General features: G+C 35.2%; 1 protein-coding gene across 1 annotated transcript; it reads left to right on the plus strand.

Annotated features, from left to right (window-relative positions):
• The first annotated feature begins 10,648 nt into the window (after positions 1–10,648).
• On the plus strand, positions 10,649–12,174 carry LOC113356821. The gene is made up of 4 exons (XM_026600082.1): positions 10,649–10,879; positions 11,076–11,297; positions 11,527–11,694; positions 11,947–12,174. Exons 1-4 carry the CDS (start codon positions 10,649–10,651, stop codon positions 12,172–12,174), a joined length of 849 nt encoding a protein of 282 aa, XP_026455867.1.
• Positions 12,175–20,872: the final 8,698 nt, after the last annotated feature.

The following is a 20,872-nucleotide window of genomic DNA, read 5'->3' on the forward strand; positions in this document are numbered from 1 at the left end:
CCAATTGATGTGGTATTAGAGAAAGAAAGCAATGCAGAGATTGCTGTAGGTTAGGAAAGAAGAGAATTGAATAAGAAGAAGAAGAAACAGAGAAAAGTAAATAAAGAAGGAGATAGTTTTGATAATAATCGATTACAAGTGTGTCAAAAATAATAATTAAACTAGCCTTTATATAGGCTTGAGCAAATAACTAAACTAGGAAACTTGAAACAAAAAGGAAATCTAAAAGAATACTGAAATAGGGAAAGACATAAACTAAGAAAAACTTAAAATCCAAGCTTCTATGTGGAATCTTCTGGAATGTATATATGCCCTGTATCAAAAATGATGGATTCATCGTTCTTACCAAGACTCCGAATTATAGTGGTCCACTACCGGCCAGATTTCGATCTCAGAGCCATGGTACGTATACAACATTGTAGAAGATGATTTTTTTAAGGTTTCGGAGAATATTCTGAAGGAATGTTACTTGAAAATGGAGGGATTCATCGTTCTTACCAAGAAATCCGACTTATAGGGGTCCACTACCGGCTATGTTTCGATCTCGGACCCAGGGTACGCATACAATATGCCAGAATAGGGTTTGTTTAAGGTTTCAGAGAATATTCCGAAGGAATCTTACCTGTAAATTGATGGATTCATCGTTCTTACAAAGTTTCCGACTTATAGTGGTCCACTCATAGCCAGGTTTCAATCAACGACCCAGGTTATGCATACAATATACCAGAATAGGGTATGTATAAAGTTTCGGGGAATATTCCATCTGAATCTTACTTGTAAATTGATGGATTAATTGTTCTTACCAAGTTTCCAACTATATAGTGGTCCACTCACGGCCAAGTTTCGATCTCGTAGTCAGGTTATGCATACAATATGCCAGAATAGGGAAGGTTTTAGGTTTCAGAGAATATTCCAAAGGAATGTTACATGTAAATGGATGAATTCATCGTTCTTAACAAGTTTCCGACTTATAGTGGTCCACTCACGATCAGGTTTCGATCTCGGAGCCATGTTATGCATACAATATGCCATAGTAGGGTTTGTTTAAGGTTTCAGATAATATTCTAAAGAAATCTTACAAGAAAATGGAGGGATTCATCGTTCTTACGAACTCTTCGGCTTATACTAGTCCACTCCCGGACAGGTTTCGATCTTAGAGCCGGGTATGCGTACAATATGCCAGAATAGGGTTTGTATACGGTTTCAGAGAATATTACAACGAAATCTTACCTGAAAATGGAGGGGTTCCTCGTTTTTACCAAGCTTCCGACTTATTGTGGTCCACTCCCGGCCAGATTTCGATCTCGGAGTGCATAATATATTATAATAATGACAGTTGGATCTAAAATGAACGGATGATAGAATATCTGAAAGAGACAAACAGATGTCAATCCGTATGACTTGATAAATTAGATGACAGCCGTTGATGGATTTCAATCACATGGCCTATCTTCATCCCTCAAAATATTTATTTAGAGAAGCACATTTCTTCTCGTAGATTGAAGAAATATTAGAGTATAATCTGTAGGACATTTCATTATCCAATGTGGTGTGAGAAACCCATCACGACACGGTAAGGATTTGCGCCTATAAACTGATGTCTGCTTCCCCCGGTCTATATTGGGATCTCTTCCCTCTAGATGACACGACAAGACCCTTCCAGGCATAGTACTTATTACTGGATTTCTAGGTCGTAGTTTCCCCCCTATGATCATCCGAAAAGACATTTTCTTTTCTCCCTCTTTTTTTTTTCGATTTCAGCTTCCTAGGGGTAGGAGCAGCTTCCGAGTGAGTGGGTCCCCTGAGATGTCAAACTCAATAGATGGTGGTAATATTTGGTTATGGGACATGGCTAATAACTACTAGGTCTAGGATTTGACGGACTTTTAGAGAGAGAATTTATCCTCTGCATTGATAAGGGGTGATTATGTAAGCCTCCTCCATCGGTGCCTTAAAATGCTGCAAAGGATGATGGGAAGTTGGAAATTATAGAGTCGGAGATCCACGTTCATCGTTTTAGGGTTACAAAAAGAAAGGGCAGAAAGATAAATGTTATACACACTTAAATCATAATTTTACATTTGTATTTGATGTTTAATGTGCAAAATAAGCCAGTCACTTTGTATTTTCATGTGCAATATTAGCTAATCACTTCGTACTTTTGTAATAATTGATAGGCACGTTAAGTTTTCGTCTTTGTAGGTATAGGCTCTTATTAGCACGATTCAGCCATATAGGACAAAAGGATCTCAGGCGATCCTTAACCGTTAATCCTTAAAAAAAAATCTCGCAATGAAGTCCATCAATTTAACCGTTATCTTAATTAAATTTTCGTATAAGTGATTATCTTAATTAAATTTTCGTACAAGAGATACATCCTAACCTCGATAAACGAATGTTCCACAAATGAATAACCTCGTCAAATTAATAACTTTTCTCTGTTCCTACTTAGATAAGGGGGCTAAATGAATATCTTCGTTAAATGCATAATGAATTAAAAGGAATTTACTCCTTAAAGGCTCAATGGAAATATGAATGAATAGTCACTAAATTTCATATGAATATATATATATATATAAATTAAAATACTTTATCCAGTCAATAATGCTCGTATAAGAACTTAAGAAGTCATTTATTCTTAAGAAAATGCATCAAATGTTGATTGTTTTTTCCTTACGCCTTGTTATAATTGTAAAATTTCGGTATCTTTATAAAAGTAGAACTTAATATGCGTACTTGCACAAAATCATTCAATACGACTTCTTTCAATCCTTAGTCCATTTCAATCAACCTCGATATTAGTAACCCCAATACGCACAATCGCAAAAATCATCATGTATGGTTATCCGATCTTGTTTCAGTTTCCCATGGGAGAAAGCAGATCTTTTGGTACACTGCTAAACATATAGTCCCACGATAGATATTATGAGTAATCATACACCAAACTAGGCATTTTCAGGTTCACACTGCTCGGTATCGGGCCCCGGGTGATCCATTCCACTTTATTTGATGTTGGACAAAGCAGATTTTTATTGACGTGTTAAATATATAGTACCGAGAAAGGTTTAAAGAGTAATCATATACTCAAAAATGCATGTTTAAGTTCACACTACTCGGTATTGACATTCGACATACATTCCCATCTTCCAGAATTGAGCAAAACATATCTTTTGGTACACTCCATACATTTAGAGGCTCGAGGTAGATATTATGAGTAATCATATACCGAATGATGCATGTTTAGGTTCACATTGCTCGATATTATTGACTTTTAGGTTCACACTGCTCAATACCTCCGTCATACATTCCATTCTACCAGATATGGGACAAAGCAGACATTTGGTACATTAATAAATTTAGGGTCATCTGGAAGATATTATGAGTAATCATATACGCGATGAAGCATGTCTAGGTCACAATATTCAGTATTGATCTCCGTCCTATATTCTGAAGTTTACAGATTTTGGAAAAAGCCCTAATCTTTTGGTACATTCACAGATATTTTAGTCCATGATAGATATTACGAATAATCATTAACGCCACGAGGCATGTTCTGGTCCACGCTGCTCGGATTGACCTCCATCATACATTGCGATACAATAGATATGAAACAAAGTAGATCCTTTGGAGCAATGCTATATTTAGAGTCTCGAGGTAGATATTATGAGTATTTATTGATGGAAAGATGCATGTTTAGTTTACAACTGATCTGCATTGACATTTGACATACATTCCAATCTTCCAGATTTTGAGCAAAACATATCTTTTGGCATTCCCAGATTTAGAGTCTCGAGGTTGATATTGTGAGTAATCATAGCCGCGACGATGTATGTTTAGGTTCACACTGATTGATATTGACCTCCGTCATATTTCAATCTACCAGATATGGGACAAAACATATCTTTTGGTATATTCCTAGATTTAGAGTCTGGAGATAGATCTGACGGGTAATCACAGGCGCTTAAACACTTGGAGGTTCCTAGTTCTCGGTATTAGCATTCAATATACATTATGATCTTCCAGATATTGGAAAAATCCTTAATCATTTCGTACATTTCTAGATTTATAGTCCATGTCAGATATTACGACTAATCATAAAAGCGACGAGGCATGTTCCGATTCACACTGCTCGGGTTGACCTTCATCATACATTCTGATATACTCTAATAATACGATAACAACACAAATCTTTTGGTGCAACGTTAGATTTAGAATCTCGAGGTAGATACAAACCTAAAGGTGAAACCTAAATTAGAGTATAAATTCAAACCTAAAGTTGATACCCTAGATTACCAAAAAAACAAAAAAAAAGTTGAAACCCTAGACTTTCTTCATTTCCTTGCTCTTGCTTTTGTAGCTGTGTTGCACACTAACTCTCTGAAGTACAACTACACTGAACCTATGTCTCCAAATCCGAACCCCAAAATAATTGGGAGAAAACTCACCAGAAAATCTTGATCTACATCCTATAATCCAAGCACTCGATATGAATTTCTTCAGGTCTGTCATGAAATCAAGAAAACTAGCAAAACCGCAACTAACACTTCTGTCAACATGGGAAGGTGAGATTCTTAGTTTATCATTGTTAGTTTTTGGGAAACTTTTTGATTCTGATATTTGGTTTTTGTTGTGTGATTATTTTCAATTTCTGGTGTAGGTATTGGGTCCTGTGAAGTTTATTTTACCTTCTTGACCTAATCACCACCGACAATAACTCCCAACAAAAGAGATCTGAGTTTTGAAGGTAATGAATCTAATGATTTACCTATTTGTTATTAGGACGTTTGCGCAAATTGAATTCCGATCCGGTTGTTTTAATTATTCCCAACAAGTTGAAGTCGGTTTTCAATTGATGAGATAACCCTATACCCATTTCTGGAGTTGAACGACATTATGTAGAGTAGTTTCATAAATTTCAAATAAACCTGTACAGATAGGAACCGGCTTCCGGATTAGTTGTCTAAACTGGAATAACTCGTCTTCCCCTTTGCAAGTCACTAAACTTTCATTTTATTTTTATTTTTTTGCACACCCATTTGGGTTCTCTCATATATACTAAGTAGCATTTGTGTTAGCATTACTACTTATTCTAGTTTTTGTATCGTATTTTGTTGAACATTTGCTTTGATTATTGTTTAGAGTGTTAAAATCACTTGCGTAGAAGGTGATGATTGTTGGTCACTTGATCTTAGATGTTCGCCACCACACCTCAAGGTAATCAAATTCAAAAATTTTGAAGGGAAATCAATGAGGCTTGTTGGAAAGGTTTGGGTGATTAATAATAAGGATTTGAAATTGTTTTGTTAATGGAGAAGTGGGAACTCTTATGTATTCTCAATCTCTTTCTTTTAGATATTTTGGATAAGTTACATTCTCTTTCTTCATCTCTTTCTTAATATACTAGGTTTAGAAAACCTAATATTAGAGATAAGATTACACTACTTCAGGTGCAAAAGAAAAACATCACATGAACTAACATACTCGTTCATGTGAAGAAAGTAAACATCACCTGAACTAATTATATTAGTTCATGTGAAGAATATAGTTTCCACATCACATTAACTAACAATCTCCTCCTTAATGTGATGTTCTACAACTCCTAATAATTCTCTAAAATTTTGAAGCTTGCCTTTGGGAAGTGCCTTGGTGAATATGTCCGCCAATTGGTCTCCCGTCTTGCAATATTTGAGTCTATCTCACCATCTTCAAACGCTTCTCGAATGAAGTGATACTTGAGCTTTATGTGCCTTGCTTTACAATGCTCAACCGTATATTTGGACATAGCAATTGCCCATTTGTTGTCACAAAATATTACGGTGCTCCATTTATGTTTCTCTTGGATGTCTTCCAAGATTCTTCTTAGCCATGTCACATGAGATGTAACTATTGATGCCGAAATGTACTACGCTTCCGCAGTGGATAGAGCTACCGTTGCTTGTTTCTTCGATGCCCAAGAAAATGTACCCGAACCAAGAGTAAAAAAATACTTTCTTCACATGAACTAATATAATTAGTTCAGGTAATGTTTACTTTCTTCACATGAACTAGTATGTTAGTTCATGTGATGTTTTCTTTTGCACCTGAAGTAGTGTAATTTTATCTCTAATATTAGTTCCCACTTCTCCATTAACAAAATTATCTCAAACCCTTATTATTAATCACCCAAACCCTTAGTAAATTTAATATTATATATATTTATATTTAATAATAGAAAATAAATTATTTTTAAACCTAATAAAATTATATAAAACTATTTTCGGAGATATGTCTGCTGTTTTTGTCATTTGCTACAACTACAATGGTTGAATCTGATACTTTACCGAACACACTTTGATTGCTTTTTTAATCAGCTTCAACTTTAATTAATATTTTACCAAACGTCTAACTGTTTTTTTCTTACAACACAGCACAACAATACACATCAGAAAAGTGCTTTTACAAAAGCCGCAACAGTACCAAACTAAGCCTAAATTAGTTAATATCACTATTCTTTAGCAAGGTTATGGAAGAAACCACATTGGAAATGGTTTTATAGGGACTAAAGAATTTTAGTTCTCTGCCTTTAAATGGGGGATGGTGGGACCCAAGGGATTAAATGATAAACGTGTTGACTATCTATTTTATCTATCTATTCTATTATATAAAGCAAACTCTCATTGCTACAGTGCAATGAAGCTGCAAATTATATTTTCCCATTTACCCTTATCTTAATTTTTTGAAGTGCTAATTATTGCAAGAAAACATGGGCTGTTTCGTAATTTCACTATCAAAATTCTTGAAGAATCTAGGATTCTCTGTAATCAAACAATATATATCTACATAGGCCAATTACCCCATGACTACTTCTTTGTTCTACCCTCTTACGGTAGACACCATTAATTTCTGGAGCTCAACTTCTTAACGATACTCTATTTTTTCAATCATTCTATTTTATGATCTTTTATTAATATTGTGAATACATTCTTGCAATTGCTGATGAATTAAAAGGTAAGGTTTTTTTTTTTGATTGGTTTGGGGTTTATTAATTTTAATTCCATTTATCTCCTGGAAGGTTTAATTGCTATTAGTTTTATGATCAAATTTCTGTTTGGAAGTCACTGATTTAGTGTTTCAGATTTTGGGAATTAGATGATCAAGTGATTGTATCCGCATTGGATAGGAAGTATAGTTTAAATATGAAGATGATTTTGCAGTAGCAGAGAGCTAGTTGGTATGTTTTGCAATATCCGGAGAGGAGTTGGATTGTTGTGTAATGGTTAGATTCAAAATTGCATATTAAGAAAGCTAGGAGCTATATGCACAAAACAAACTCAGCCGCGTTTGATAAAAAGCCTGATAGAAGGAAAAAATAGACGGAGAAAGCTATTCCTGCATAGTGCCAATCTTTTAATAGTTTTTTTATGTCTTTTTATATTTGATTTGTTGATATTTTAAGATTGGATTGATCTTCTAAGATTTTTTTCTTTCTCTTTTTCTATGAAATATTGTTTTTGTTGTCGATGAGAATCAATGATTCTAACATGCGCATACGCGCTTGCCAAACGTTCTTGTATTATATAAAGAGAACTCTCCTTAGTTGAAGCTGCAAAATCCGTTTCCCGCTTTGCACCTATCAGATATTTCCATGAACCCACCTTTTTGATATTAATTAAGGACATATTGGACTATTGACGGATTTACTTTTCTAAAAGGTAAAAAATGAATAAATACAATATTAGTAATTTATGTTCAAACCTCAAAACTCATATTGAGAAATAGAAGATAACAAACGTGTTGCAGTCTCCGAACATTTTTTGAATTCAATCGATTTTTTTTTTAAATTCAATCGAATTAAATGCAATGAATGTGTAGGATACTAACTAAAGTCCCTTCCGGAATCCCAAACATTGCACCAGACTGCAAGGATCGACATCACTACATTATTAACGCAATGAATTCAATCCTTCCGTCTTCAGGATCGTCGGATCATTAACCCTCCAATGTTATTAACGCCCAAGTGGGTTGGTGGTGACGCTGGTCTAGTCAAATCAGCTCAGTATTAATTCTCCCCCGTCTCTTCGTTTTCTTTCCTTTTTTTTGAAAACACTACTTCGTCTCTGTCAGTGTCTCTCTCAGAACAAAATCAACTCTTTTTACAGTAAATCACTCTCTCTGACACTAAAACCCCCATACACTTCACTGAAAATCCCTTTAAATAACAAATTCATCTCTTCAAAATGCCTTCTAAAGTTTCCCCATTTTCGTCACTTGTCTCTGCAATTCATTAAAATGAGTGAAAGAACAGAGGGATCAACAAACGGGATTGATTTGAGCGCATCAAACATGATTGATTTGGGATTGATTTAGCAGCAGCAAACATGATTTATTTGGGAACAACATATTCATGTGTTGGGAGGAGGAAATCATTAGCAATGATTTTAACACGGTCATTTTTCCATACACCAACACATGAATATGTTGTTCCTAAATCTATTCCGATTGCTACTGCTCCTCCTCCTCCTCTCTCGGTTCTTCATCTTATGTTGCTTTTACAGATACTGAATGTTTGATAATAATGAAAGTGTAGATCTTTTGTATTAGTATATATATTTCTTAATTTATACTGTATATTTCTTATTTTCATCACAAATATATATATATATATATATATATATATATATAAAAGAGCACCCATCCCCAGACCAATCCGACTCAGTGAAAAGTGTTTTTTATTTTTTATATTGGGGCTTTTGATAAAGTACCCCAATTGTACACAGAGATTTCAAGGTACACTTCTTTCCCGGGGCAGAGAGAGATCGAAAATGCTTTGTTTAACAAGTTTCATACGAGTTTTTGCACGAGTTTTTGCACGATCTTTTGAAGTGAAAAATACAAGTTTTTTACAATTAACAATCGTGATATAGGTGAAAAGAAATTTTTGCACTTGAACTCAGATATGAGAAAAACATGTAAAAAAGGGCATTTTTTTCCCCTCATAATAGAAACAATAATAGTGATTCATATATTAACAATTCAAATATGAGTCAATATTAGAAATAAGACAACACTCCTAATAAAGTGGAAAAACAAATTCATGTGCGGTTGTGCAACTGGCTTCCGAGCCCTAAATTTATGCGACATTAAGCTTCCAAGCCTGTCCAGAAGGGGCTGTACAAGAAATATCCACTCAAACCTGTGCAGGATATATCCGCAGCTAGAATCCAGGGAATATCTACAACTATAAGGCTATGGAATTAAAAAACAAATTAAGGTGCAAGAAAAAAGAAAAATAAAATGAAGGGTTCGAACACCAAACCTAAAGGTCGTCTAACTATGAGCTTAACCATTGAACCAAGCTGTCTGTTGTGCTACAACGTGTATTCGTCTTTATATATCTGAAGCTTACGACCAACTTTAATTTTAAATTTTTTGAGAAATAAAAAAAATTATTAATTTGTAAATGCAAAAAAAAAATACAGAAATAGAAGCTTTTGTTTTTAAGGAAAAATATGTAGGTTAAAAAAATAAAATAAAAAAAACAATAAAAGTACAAAAATTGAATATTTAATAGTCAAATTATTTTTAAGAGAATAAAATGAAAATAATTTCGATTACATAGATAAAATGTATCAGGTTGGAGAAGTCACTGGACCGCTGAATCCTTTTTTACAACGTACCTCGTCAAATTATCGATAATGTAAACATGAGTTGTTTCAGATGTTTTGGCCCCAACAACATATTTTGATGTAGCCATTTTTCTTCATGTGAACAGTCTTGTTTACAACTTGCTGTTTCCGCGTATAAATTTGATTTAGCCCCAACATCATGCTTCAAAAAAACAAAAACACTGTCCCACATCACATGCTTTCGCACGCCTAATAACACGTACCACCTCAAAATTGAAAGTCAACACATATTATTGATCGACGTTGAATTTTATAGGTATTAATTCATTTTCAATTTCTCGGTATTCGTAATTCATTTTCAAATGCATTTTCTAGAGATCCGCAATTCATTTGAAAGAGAAGCATCAACCGTTAGATTTTTATAAAAAACAAGGCGTCACCTCAAGTTTTTGTCAAAGGTACTTCCTCTTCCATTTTTTTGTACTAGACCAGGAACGATGGTGCTTTGGTGCTTTTAATTTTCTTTCACATTAAGAACTTCAAACTGCACTTAAGAGTTCGTTATCAGCCACTGGGTGATACAACAAAGGTACATCCTCATCCATCTTTTACTTTCTGGGTTTCAATTACAAATTCTAATTGGCTCTGCAAAATTGGAATTTAGCGTTTGTTTGTTTTTTCTCATTGCGAAATTGGATTCTTGGGGTTTTTGGTTCTTCTCAGATTGATTGATTCATTGCCAAATTGTAGATTAGGGTTCATCTGAACAACTTGTTTTTTTTATTTTTCAGTGTCGGTTAATAAAAATGGAAGAAACAAGAAATGAATCTCCATATTCTAATGGGAAAGATAGGATCAGTAGCTTACCTGATGAAATAATTCACTGCATCATGTCTTTTAATGAGACCAGAAATGTAGTCCAAAGTTGTGTTTTGTCAAAAAGATGGATTAATATTTGGAAATCTGTCCCATGTCTAAGCATCAAGAGAAGTTCATTTTCTCCAGGCAAAGAACATGATTAAAGGTTCATACGTTTTGTCGACATGGTATTCATTCTTCGCAATGAATCTGATATTAAGCGCTTTGCTATAGATTGGTATAGATATCAAGAAGATGAAGATATTGTGATGAAAAATGTTTATAGATGGATTGTTCAAGCTGTTAAGCGCAATGTTGAAGAAATGAGGTTAGAAATCCGTCAAGGTCATCCAGATGCTCTTGAAATTCCTCATCAACTTGTTAATTGCAAGTCACTGGTGAATTTGAAAGTGCAAGTGAATATTGGTGTCAGATGTACAGATATTATTTTACCAAATTCAATGGACTTACCTCGGCTCAAAGTTTTGTGGATTCATGGAGTTTCGATCCCCAATGAAGAACTATCTAAAAGGCTCTTTTCAAGTTGTCTAGTTCTTGAAAAGTTATCCTATGTCATTGTGACATACCATATTTGACTGTTAATTCTCTCAGCCTCAAGAAATTTTATACAAGCGACTTGGTAGTACAGACAATGTTATCAAGTTGACTACTCCAAATATAAAAGCTTTCGAGTGCACGTCTTGCGTGACTCAATTATATTCTCTAGAAAACTGTTCTCTTCTATCCGAGGTATCTTTTGATTTTAGGCTCAAAGAAATAGTTTTAGGTGAGAATGTAGAAGCATATTGTAGTTTTCTCTCACAGGAAGAAGTGGTATATGCTATACATACGACGAAGTTTCTAAGAGAGGCTTGTATGGTGAAAACTCTGTGGTTATCATATGGATTCCTCGAGGTATATCTTATATGATGAAGGTTTTTTTTTTATTAGCTCTCGATTATGTCAAAGCCCTTCGCCTAGCGCCTGACACAACAGAGCTCTCGACTAGTAATAGTATCTATTAGCTCTTACATGATTTTAATTTTTTTTTTTGTTTTTCAAGGTTCTCTCAAGAGCGTATGACTTATTAGACTCTCAACAACAACCTTGCTTGTTTAATGTGCGATCTTTGTATCTGAAAATGCGGTCTACAAGAGGTTGCTTGCGGTTTATAGCGTACTTGATCAAGATTTCTCCTCGGGTACAAAGTACACTTCTTTACACCAAGCAGGTAAAAGTTAACCAATCTTTACATTTATTGATCTGGCCAGTGATGTAGTTCCAAAAATTCTAATACAACGTCAATGTTTATCATGCATCTCATGGTGACTTTAATTTTTTAAGAACATTTTGGAATCTTTGAGTATGTAGGATTTCGTATTTTGTACAATTATTATTTGTCACCAGGTGACCTATTAGCTATTGTGATTGTTTTGATGTAGTTAAATTTGACCTATTAGCTATTGTGATTGTTTTGATGTAGTCAAATTTAGTGGACGTCGGGGAAGATTGGGAAGCAGGGTTGTCATCCGAGGGGATGTTGTCTCGCCTCACTTATGTTTGTTTCTGCGAAGTGGAAGGATGTGATGCTGAGCTCAAACTTTTGAGTTTTTTGTTAAAACATGGTCAGGTTTTGACAAAAGTTGCTGTCCTTCTGTGCTGGTACTTGCTCGCTCGATGGAGAAAGGGAACTATTTCTAGAGAAGGTTAGAGCACTTCCAACAACATCTTCAAGTGTGAAAATAGTATGTCGTCCTAACCGTTACAATACGTGATGATGTACTTGAATAATGAAAAGATAAGAATTCCATAGCCAGATCTAGTATTTTGAGGTTTCTTCCTTTTTGTTTTTTTCTTCTTCTGTGATATGTGCTTCTATAAAACAGTATGATTGAAATGTCTATTAAGGATTTCAATGCTTGCTAATTAAGACTGTACTCGTGTGCTGCTTAAGTAAACTTTTGTCTGGAAAAGCATCTTATTCTTTCGTAGTGTCCTTACTTTTGTTTTGATGTTTTTGTTAGTTTTTTATGATTGGCACACCTTGACAAGGGGTAACCAAGGGGTTTCTCAGTGGAGTCTCTTCCTAGAACCATCGTACCATCATTAGAACCATGAGTTACATTCTCTTTATTCATCTATTTCTTTATATACTAGGTTTAGAAAACCTAATATTAGAGATAAGATTACACTACTTCAGGTGCAAAAGAAAAACATCACATGAACTAACATACTAGTTCATGTGAATAAAGTAAACATCACCTGAACTAATTATATTAGTTCATGTGAAGAATATAGTTTCCAATCAAGCATATTCTTCTTTTCTTTTCCTACTGCTGCGTGTCTTTGTTTTTCTCACTCTTGCAAATACATTTTGTATACCTGGCAACATTAGTCGATCAAAGTTGAGGTGATACATTTGTTTTCTGAATTTTCTCTTGGTTGAATTTAAACTACGCTTCTCCTTATGAAACAAAACTAATACTTGAACCCAAACTCGTGTGTTCTTGAGACTCTTATGAAATCCTAAACCTTAGAAGACTCTTAGTATAGAACCTACTCCCACACACAACAAATGGCATCGTTTGACCCCAAGGAAGATTTGGCAAACACCGAATCATGGTACGCCGCAACTCGTCCTTCAACTATAAATAACAGTTCGGGGGATTCCATGTGGTTGAAGATTTTTAACAAATTTTCTCACGATTATGGGAACCCGAAAGAAAGAACTGCTCAAAAAATCGAGCAACGACACGACATCATCCTTGATGCGGTGGTTGAGTTTTTAAAAATCAAACACCGGATCACGCATGCTACTCATAATAGATTGTCCCCTCAAAAAATTGTAAGTATATTTATGATTAGTTCGACACAACCCACTCTTTTCAATTTTTATGTAACAAACTAAGTTTGTGTGTTTTTTTGTAGCACGAAGCCGTGAAAGCGCGTTACTTACAGGAAAAGCATTCATGTTTGATAAAAACGTGAACCACATGGTAACCAAAGTCACGGAGTACCACCAGCTAGGTGAATCGGAGACGGATTCATCGTAAGAAGATTGATAGGTTTAGTGGTTTTTGGTTAGGTTTTTAGGGTAGTGTTTTGGTAAGGTTTTGTCGGTAGATATCTATGTAAACCCTCACGAGACTATAACCTTCACATGCTTGATGCACGTGCTAAGTGCATCCGTGCTTCCTGCGACAAGGATTACATTTGAAATAAATTATAGTTCCGGCAAACTATGTTAATTGGTTTGTGACATTTTTTGCAAGAACATTCCAACCAACAAGGTGTTGCATTAAAGAAGAAAATTTTGGAGGTTTATGAAAATTAAGTTTTCTATGGACCAGCAAAACTGGGTCCAAGGAGACGAGATGTGATGAGACGAGACACTTTTTAGAGATTTTATCTCTGCGGAATTAAAATTATCTCTACGGAATTAAAAGGATGAAATCCTCCGCCAAAAAAATTAAGTTGCTTCCAACATTTCCACCCGATTCACAGAATGTAATCCTGCACAAAAAAATGGTAAGTGGTATCATCTGCGTCACTGTTACTATTCACTTCTATATGCACTTACCTCGATACTTGTATTGTTGTATAATCAAACAACAAACCTCCTACGATAAGCCTTAATAATATCTTTGTCCTGGAATCGGTCTAGAGAAACTCCCTTTATCAAACACAGGATGAAGCACAATGCATACACTCCTCAATCACCGGAACTAAACCAATAAAAATAGAAGTGTCAATTTTATATTTCCAATTGCACCATCTAGGATGTTGGTCTGCCCATCTAACGAGATATCAAAGATCTAACCTCGAGCTTTGTTTAGGGACCACTTGATCAAAGTCTGCGTAGTCGCAATTCCATTCTCCATTCTTTAGGATTGTCCTCAGAACGTCGTAGATAGCGATGACCTCGTATGGGTTCCCTGCTGTCCTGGTGGATCTTTTACGCTTTTGATGATTGTATAGGGAATCGTAGATACAAATCTTCCGTGTCTTCAAGAGGATTTCAATTGCTGCCCAATGATTGTCGTTCACCAGCACATGAGCGTAAACCACATCAACCTTGGACCATGGTTTACCATAATTGTTGCTTTTCTTTGGTCTTGGATCTCAGTGTTTGATCTCTAGCGTGCCGCTGTTTTTCAGGACAATGTTTAATAGAACGTGAGAAAGCGCACATTACAAGCCATCATTAACATGTACAAAATGCAAGTATATTTATAGTGCAAATGTGATAAGTTTCATATTTTTCATTTAATACTCACAGCGAAGTAACTACCAACTGTGGTCCATCGAGTTTTCTTCGTGAATTCAGGGTGTTTGCGCATCGAGTACAATACACAGTTAACAAGAGGTCTCAAAATAGATAATCTGACGAGTAAATTCATAAAATATCATGAACATAAACTATAATAAAACAATCTACTTACATTCTCTGATAACCAGTTGGACCGTGGTTGTGATGTTCCTCCTAATAACTTGACATATTCATACCATTTCAAACTTTCTTTTGTCTCTACAATGTCCTCCACCAGAGATTTCTTAGGACGTGGGTCATTTGCCTTCTTGGTTTCCTTTGGATCCACATTTTCCCTGCGCATTTTAACGATCATGAGACAATGACTTTCGAGTTAAATACAGTAAATGTAATACCTGGTATTTTTGGTTCGGATTATGGAATCCTAATTGTGGTCCATTTGGTATAAGATAAATATAGAAGCCCAATATACATATATTTATAACCAAGTAACCTTATATGATTTTTGGTGTGGTGTTTAAAATAATGTAAAACTTTGAAGTTTTGAGGAAAATGTAATAAATAGGTAAGATGCATTTATTTACCAAAATAATGTTTTTGTAGGACATGAAAAATCAGAAATAAGGAATTGTATGTATTGAATGCAAGTAATTAATTGATTTGCTAATTATGGGTAATTTATTAGAAAATTAATAAATGAAAGGACATTGACTTGTTTTAGAAAATAAGAAAAAGAAATATAGAACGTTTCAGTTTGTAACATAAGAAAACTTAAAGCAAACAAAAATATGACATTTAAAGTTATTACTATTCTAATATTAGTGCATGCATTTATGGACTAATAAATATTATTATTGTTATTTAATTGTATGCATGTGCATGGAAGTAATGGTGGAAAGTGGTAGAATTTTCTAGTGTGATGCGTTAACATAGAGAATTAAAAAAAAAAGGTGAATTAATTAAGTTTTTATTTAAAGAGAGTTAATTGAGTATGTGTATAAATATATGTATTTGCATCTTTGGGAAAGGCTAGAGGTACCATATGTATTCTTTTCTTGTAACCCATACTCTCATCTTCTTACTTTCATTGTCCCTTTGATTAATATTTTTCCTAGCCATTAGATTCCATCATAGTTGCCTATACTATATTTTGTTATGTGATAAATTGGAGGACAATATTTGGAGTGCTTTATGGAGTGGAAGACATATGTTGTTGTATGGTGATTTAGTGGTTTCATTGGAGTATAAAACTATGAGATGCTAAATTAAAATTAAGGTAGGTTCACTAACTCATTTTCTACTAATATCCATTTGTGATTTCTTTGATTGAAAATAATGTCTTATTCTCTTATTTTATTTTGAATCAAGTTGAGTAATTATGTATGTTTGGATAATATGAATGATCCTGAAACTGGAATGCAAAGATTATTTAAGTTAATTATAAAAAATAATTTAAATAAGAAAGAGTTCATGTTTTTCCGTTAGATGGAACTTCATTTCATGCTAACGGCGGGTAATGATCCCCGAGATTTGAATTGGTAATGATCCCCAGTAGGAACTTGTGTTTCCTGACTATCAATGGCGGTTGTTCGTGCCGGATAACGAAAATGAAACGGGTGATAATTCCCAAGATCAATGGGTATGATCCCCATAGGAACTTTTGTTCCTGACCATTGATGGAGGTTGTCCGTGCCGGTAAACGATAGGTGGGTGTACGAACCAAGGACATTCGTACCGTGAACTCGTAAACTAAAATAAACTCATAAACTAAAATGAAAATGAATAAAGCTAAATGAAATTGTAAATAAAATCGTTGAATGCATTTCTTGTGTGATTAATTGTGATGTTTGTATATTTTTAGAGGATGTGAAAGTATGCCTATTGAGCCGTCAACTCCCCCCAATTGATATTTTTTTTTGCAGATGTGAAATGTGGAAATGAATATTAAGAAGTTAGCTATCTTGTTGATTGTGTTGTATTTATTTTATTTGTTTGAAGTGTAATTTGATTTTAAATATTATTTGATGGATGTTGTAATAGTGAATTTATAATACTTAATTAATGTATTTAAAAGTTAAGGTGTGCTTGGTGAAAGAATTATAAAATTATAAATAAAAAAATTGGTTATAGTCTCTTTCTGACCCGTAATGCTTCGAGTTCGGATCTCCATATGGGTTTGACCCTGGTCCGGAACTCGGGGTGTTACAGTAAATAAGCGATAGACACTTGCCTTGTCCATATGTAAATGTTTAGATTCCTTTTACAGTTATTTGAGATACCTTGATCCTCAATATTTTCCCCAGCATAGTCATTTTTAGTTTTTTTTTGGTAAGTGAGGCTTGCATACAGAGATGAGATCTGAGGTCCCGCCTTTACGATTCTACGCCTCTTTAAGTTGGGTACGTCAGGGAATTCAGATGTTTCTACATCCACACCCACTGGAGAATTAGATGTTTCATCTCCTATATCGGTTTTTTCTTCTTCTTTTTGTTCTATCCCTTTACCGTCATCATCTGGAGTACTTACTTTCTTTACCGTCTCTTCTGATTTTAAAACTGCTTCAGTATTAATGACTGAGTCCATATGTGTGGAAGCCGCTGCTGCGTTACCCCGATCTCCATCACACGATGTCTCCCCCGCTGTGGTGTTTTTATCCACATCACTAACGCCGGCTGGAGACAACTTCTCTCGTAAGAAAATAACAAGCATATTTGTTAGCTGGGACTCCGTAAGAGTGTATAAAGTATCTGACCCAGGTCCTACGCCAACCTCCCCTGCAAATTTCTTGGTCGTTCCCGACCAAGAGGATTCATATACCTTGCTAGATTTTTTTGGAACATCAGACAGTTCCACAGTATCCTCCAACACCTCCTTATCATCTACTATGCCAAGAAATTTAAGGGAGCCACCATTGTACAACTCGTACTCATCACAATCCACTTTTATCCCCTGTCTCAAGGATACAAGTTCACTGTATCTCGGTTCATTTATGCAGGACACACGTTCCATGACAGTGCACCACCGACCACAAGTATGATTGGACACAACCCGTCCACATAAACCCCTAATTGCAGGAATAGTTGTCAATGCCCAAGCCTGAAATAGCAGCAATAGTTAGAACTTGAACTGTACAAACTACAAACCACCCAAGTACACAAGATCCATTTAAACATAATATGCGAACTTACTGTCAGAGCGTATGACAGTACAGACACCCTGTAATGAGCCGGCAAGCCCAATCGCCCACTTGTCTCTGGTTTCCTGTCTTTCTTGACAACACTGGCTTTATTAGTTTGCTTTCCATCCTTCACAACCAGAGATGATCGAAAGCTACGGATGGTTTTTCTAAGACTAACATGACCCCATGGGAACTTTTTGAAGTTATTCAAGTTGTCCACCAAATGGCAATATTCTCCCTTTACTACAGCTCTCGCCTGACAGCCGAAAAGAAAAACGTGCACAAAAAAGAGAAGCGCCAAGTTAGCGTTCTCATCGTCAGTGCAGGTGGTCAAATCTCCTTTCTCAAATCGCGTCCGGAGTTTGCTTACTGTTACCCTTTTTTCCCCAGGGAAATGAGTTTTCATGATTGGTGAATCCACGATACATTTTGGGAGTGGGTTATCTAGATCTTCCTTTGTTGCGTTGTCAACTTGAAGTTAAGTCCCGTAGCAAGTGCAAATTCTTTCATCCCAAACCTCAAGATATGCCCTCCAACCCCAAAGTTCATACAAAATGGATCACCATCATCTTGTCTCACAATTTGTCGTGAGAGTAGATAATGCAAAATTGTACTGCTGTTATGGGTTTCAGGAATATCCAGGAAGTGTCCAACTGCCGTTGAAGCAAAGACTGCGTAAGCCTTTTCGCTCAAACGACCCTTGATCGTGGACATAAGATTCATATATGCGTGATTTGTTACTTTCGGGTAGTTATCCCGATACTTCTGTGGGTGAACAAACTTGCTATACACATGAGATGCTTCAAATCAGTTTATTCCAAGGATATGCAGCAACTACAATATTTTGAAGGTAGGAGCATTCTTTGACAAGGTTATTCTCAAACCATCTAACAATTTCAACACCATTGTAGTTATAAAACGCAAATGCTAATGAATCTAAAAGACTAAAACTAACTTTTGGTAATATGTTCATATTACAATCATTTACATTACTATTAAAGATTACTGCATCTCCAAATGGCAAACCTCAACATCTACAAAATTTACCAAGTGGTAGATGGTGGTGTTATTAGGTAATTCATTACTGGTTGCCTTTGGTAGTATCATAAAGCACTATAGGAGAACATATTACCAAATAACAGATCTTCTCTCTTGAAAACTTATCTCTAAAACAACACTCTGAAAGAAAGACTTTATGAGAACGAATGAAACAAACATACTATGGTTCGGTTCCTGATGAATTACATTCCGACGATTCAACAGATGCAAAAGCTGTCTCTATAAGATCCTTTGGAATTGACATCATCTTGGAGGTCAGTATCCGCTGAACCTCCATATGTAGTAGCAGACATCTTTCCCTAATACCATGGACAAACAATCAATTTACCATCACATCAATTCACTCAACTGCCGATATATAACAAATCAGGTTCATAATTTCAGTGGGTTTCGAGAAAGAACTACACATACTTAAGTTTGCAAAGAATTCTACATCCACTGATTCTTAATCCCAAAAGTGTCAAAGGACTAAAAATCTGTATTTAAGATATATGATTTTATAGGGTCAGTATCTGAAAGGAGAAACAATTATCTTTTCAAGATGTTGAACTAAACCATGGTTTTGACAACTTAAATTCCGCGATAAAACCTTAATTACCTGTCCTAATTGGGTCTCCAATTGTAAAATAAACAAATAATTAAGTAAGCACGATGCATAAGATTTTGAATATTTCCAACATGACTATGTAGTAATTTATTATTTTCAGAATTGAAATAACTATCAGAAACCCATGAAACCATTTTACTGAGTTCAATAAGTTTAATGAAGAAGAATTTTCCAGTTATGAAGCGTTTACCAGTGCCGAAAGCCCAAAACCCTGGATACAATAAAAGCAAAAGTTAGGAAAACACCCAAATTCATTGAAATCATTCGAGTAATGGTGAAGGACGGGATTGAATTTAGCTCACGTTTAATGAATTTGATGGCGAAAGCACTAGTATGGGTATATTTTTCACCAAATGAACTAGGGTTTGAAGGCGACGCAGGGAGATACTCGCTGCATTTCTCAAGAGAGAGAAATGGTATGGTATCCGGAGTATGCTTTTCCTATTTATATGGCCCATCCAAACGCGACATCAGTGCGACAATTTTTGGGATACATCCGTCATTGGTTAATTAGATAGTATCCGGCTCGGATATATTGGAAAGCTCGTGGTATGTTTCGTGAAGTATTTTCAAGCCGTGGTAGTGGGAAAAATATACCCCCAAATGTGCCTTCCAAACACAATTTAACCTTATATTCTACCAATGGTTATGTAATCTAAACTCTCATTTCAATCATTGAGACACTCTCAGAGGACGTTATATAACCGTTATTCACAGACCATTTTTCATCAGAGCAATTTTCAAAGTGATTGAAACATAACATGACATTCGTCACTAGGTAAAGATGAATTTGGCTAAAACGAAAGCTTACCAACACATACTTTGAGAAATAGATAGGCGAGATAAACTCGGCTCGAAATAGCAAATGTGTTTAATGAAAGTCTATATCAAAACGACTTTTGTCTCAAGAGTAGGAGATAGAGTATTTAGACTTTTGAGTGACAGATAAGTTCAAGTCTCCACATACTTTTTAGTCGATGAAGATCCACCAGTTCCTTGAGTAGTCTTTCGTCTTGTATGATGATTGCCATGGAGTCTTGAGATCAACTACACGTTCTATCCTAGTCCGAGACCTTTAGCTATATAGGCTAGAAATCAAGACTTATAGTTTTGATCACTAACATTGACAAACATGCTTGAGATAGCAACGTGTGCGAGTTCATCCGAGCAATGCTCTAACAATAAATTCTATAAACTTTCACTTTCTTAGATTAGCTACCAAATCAGGGCAAAGCTAACTAACATATAAAATAAATTTAATTTTTATTCATTTAAGTATAATGTGTTTATTTTCA

The sequence above is a fragment of the Papaver somniferum genome, chromosome 1, assembly GCF_003573695.1.
Source record: "Papaver somniferum cultivar HN1 chromosome 1, ASM357369v1, whole genome shotgun sequence".
In the NCBI taxonomy this organism is placed as follows: domain Eukaryota; kingdom Viridiplantae; phylum Streptophyta; class Magnoliopsida; order Ranunculales; family Papaveraceae; genus Papaver; species Papaver somniferum.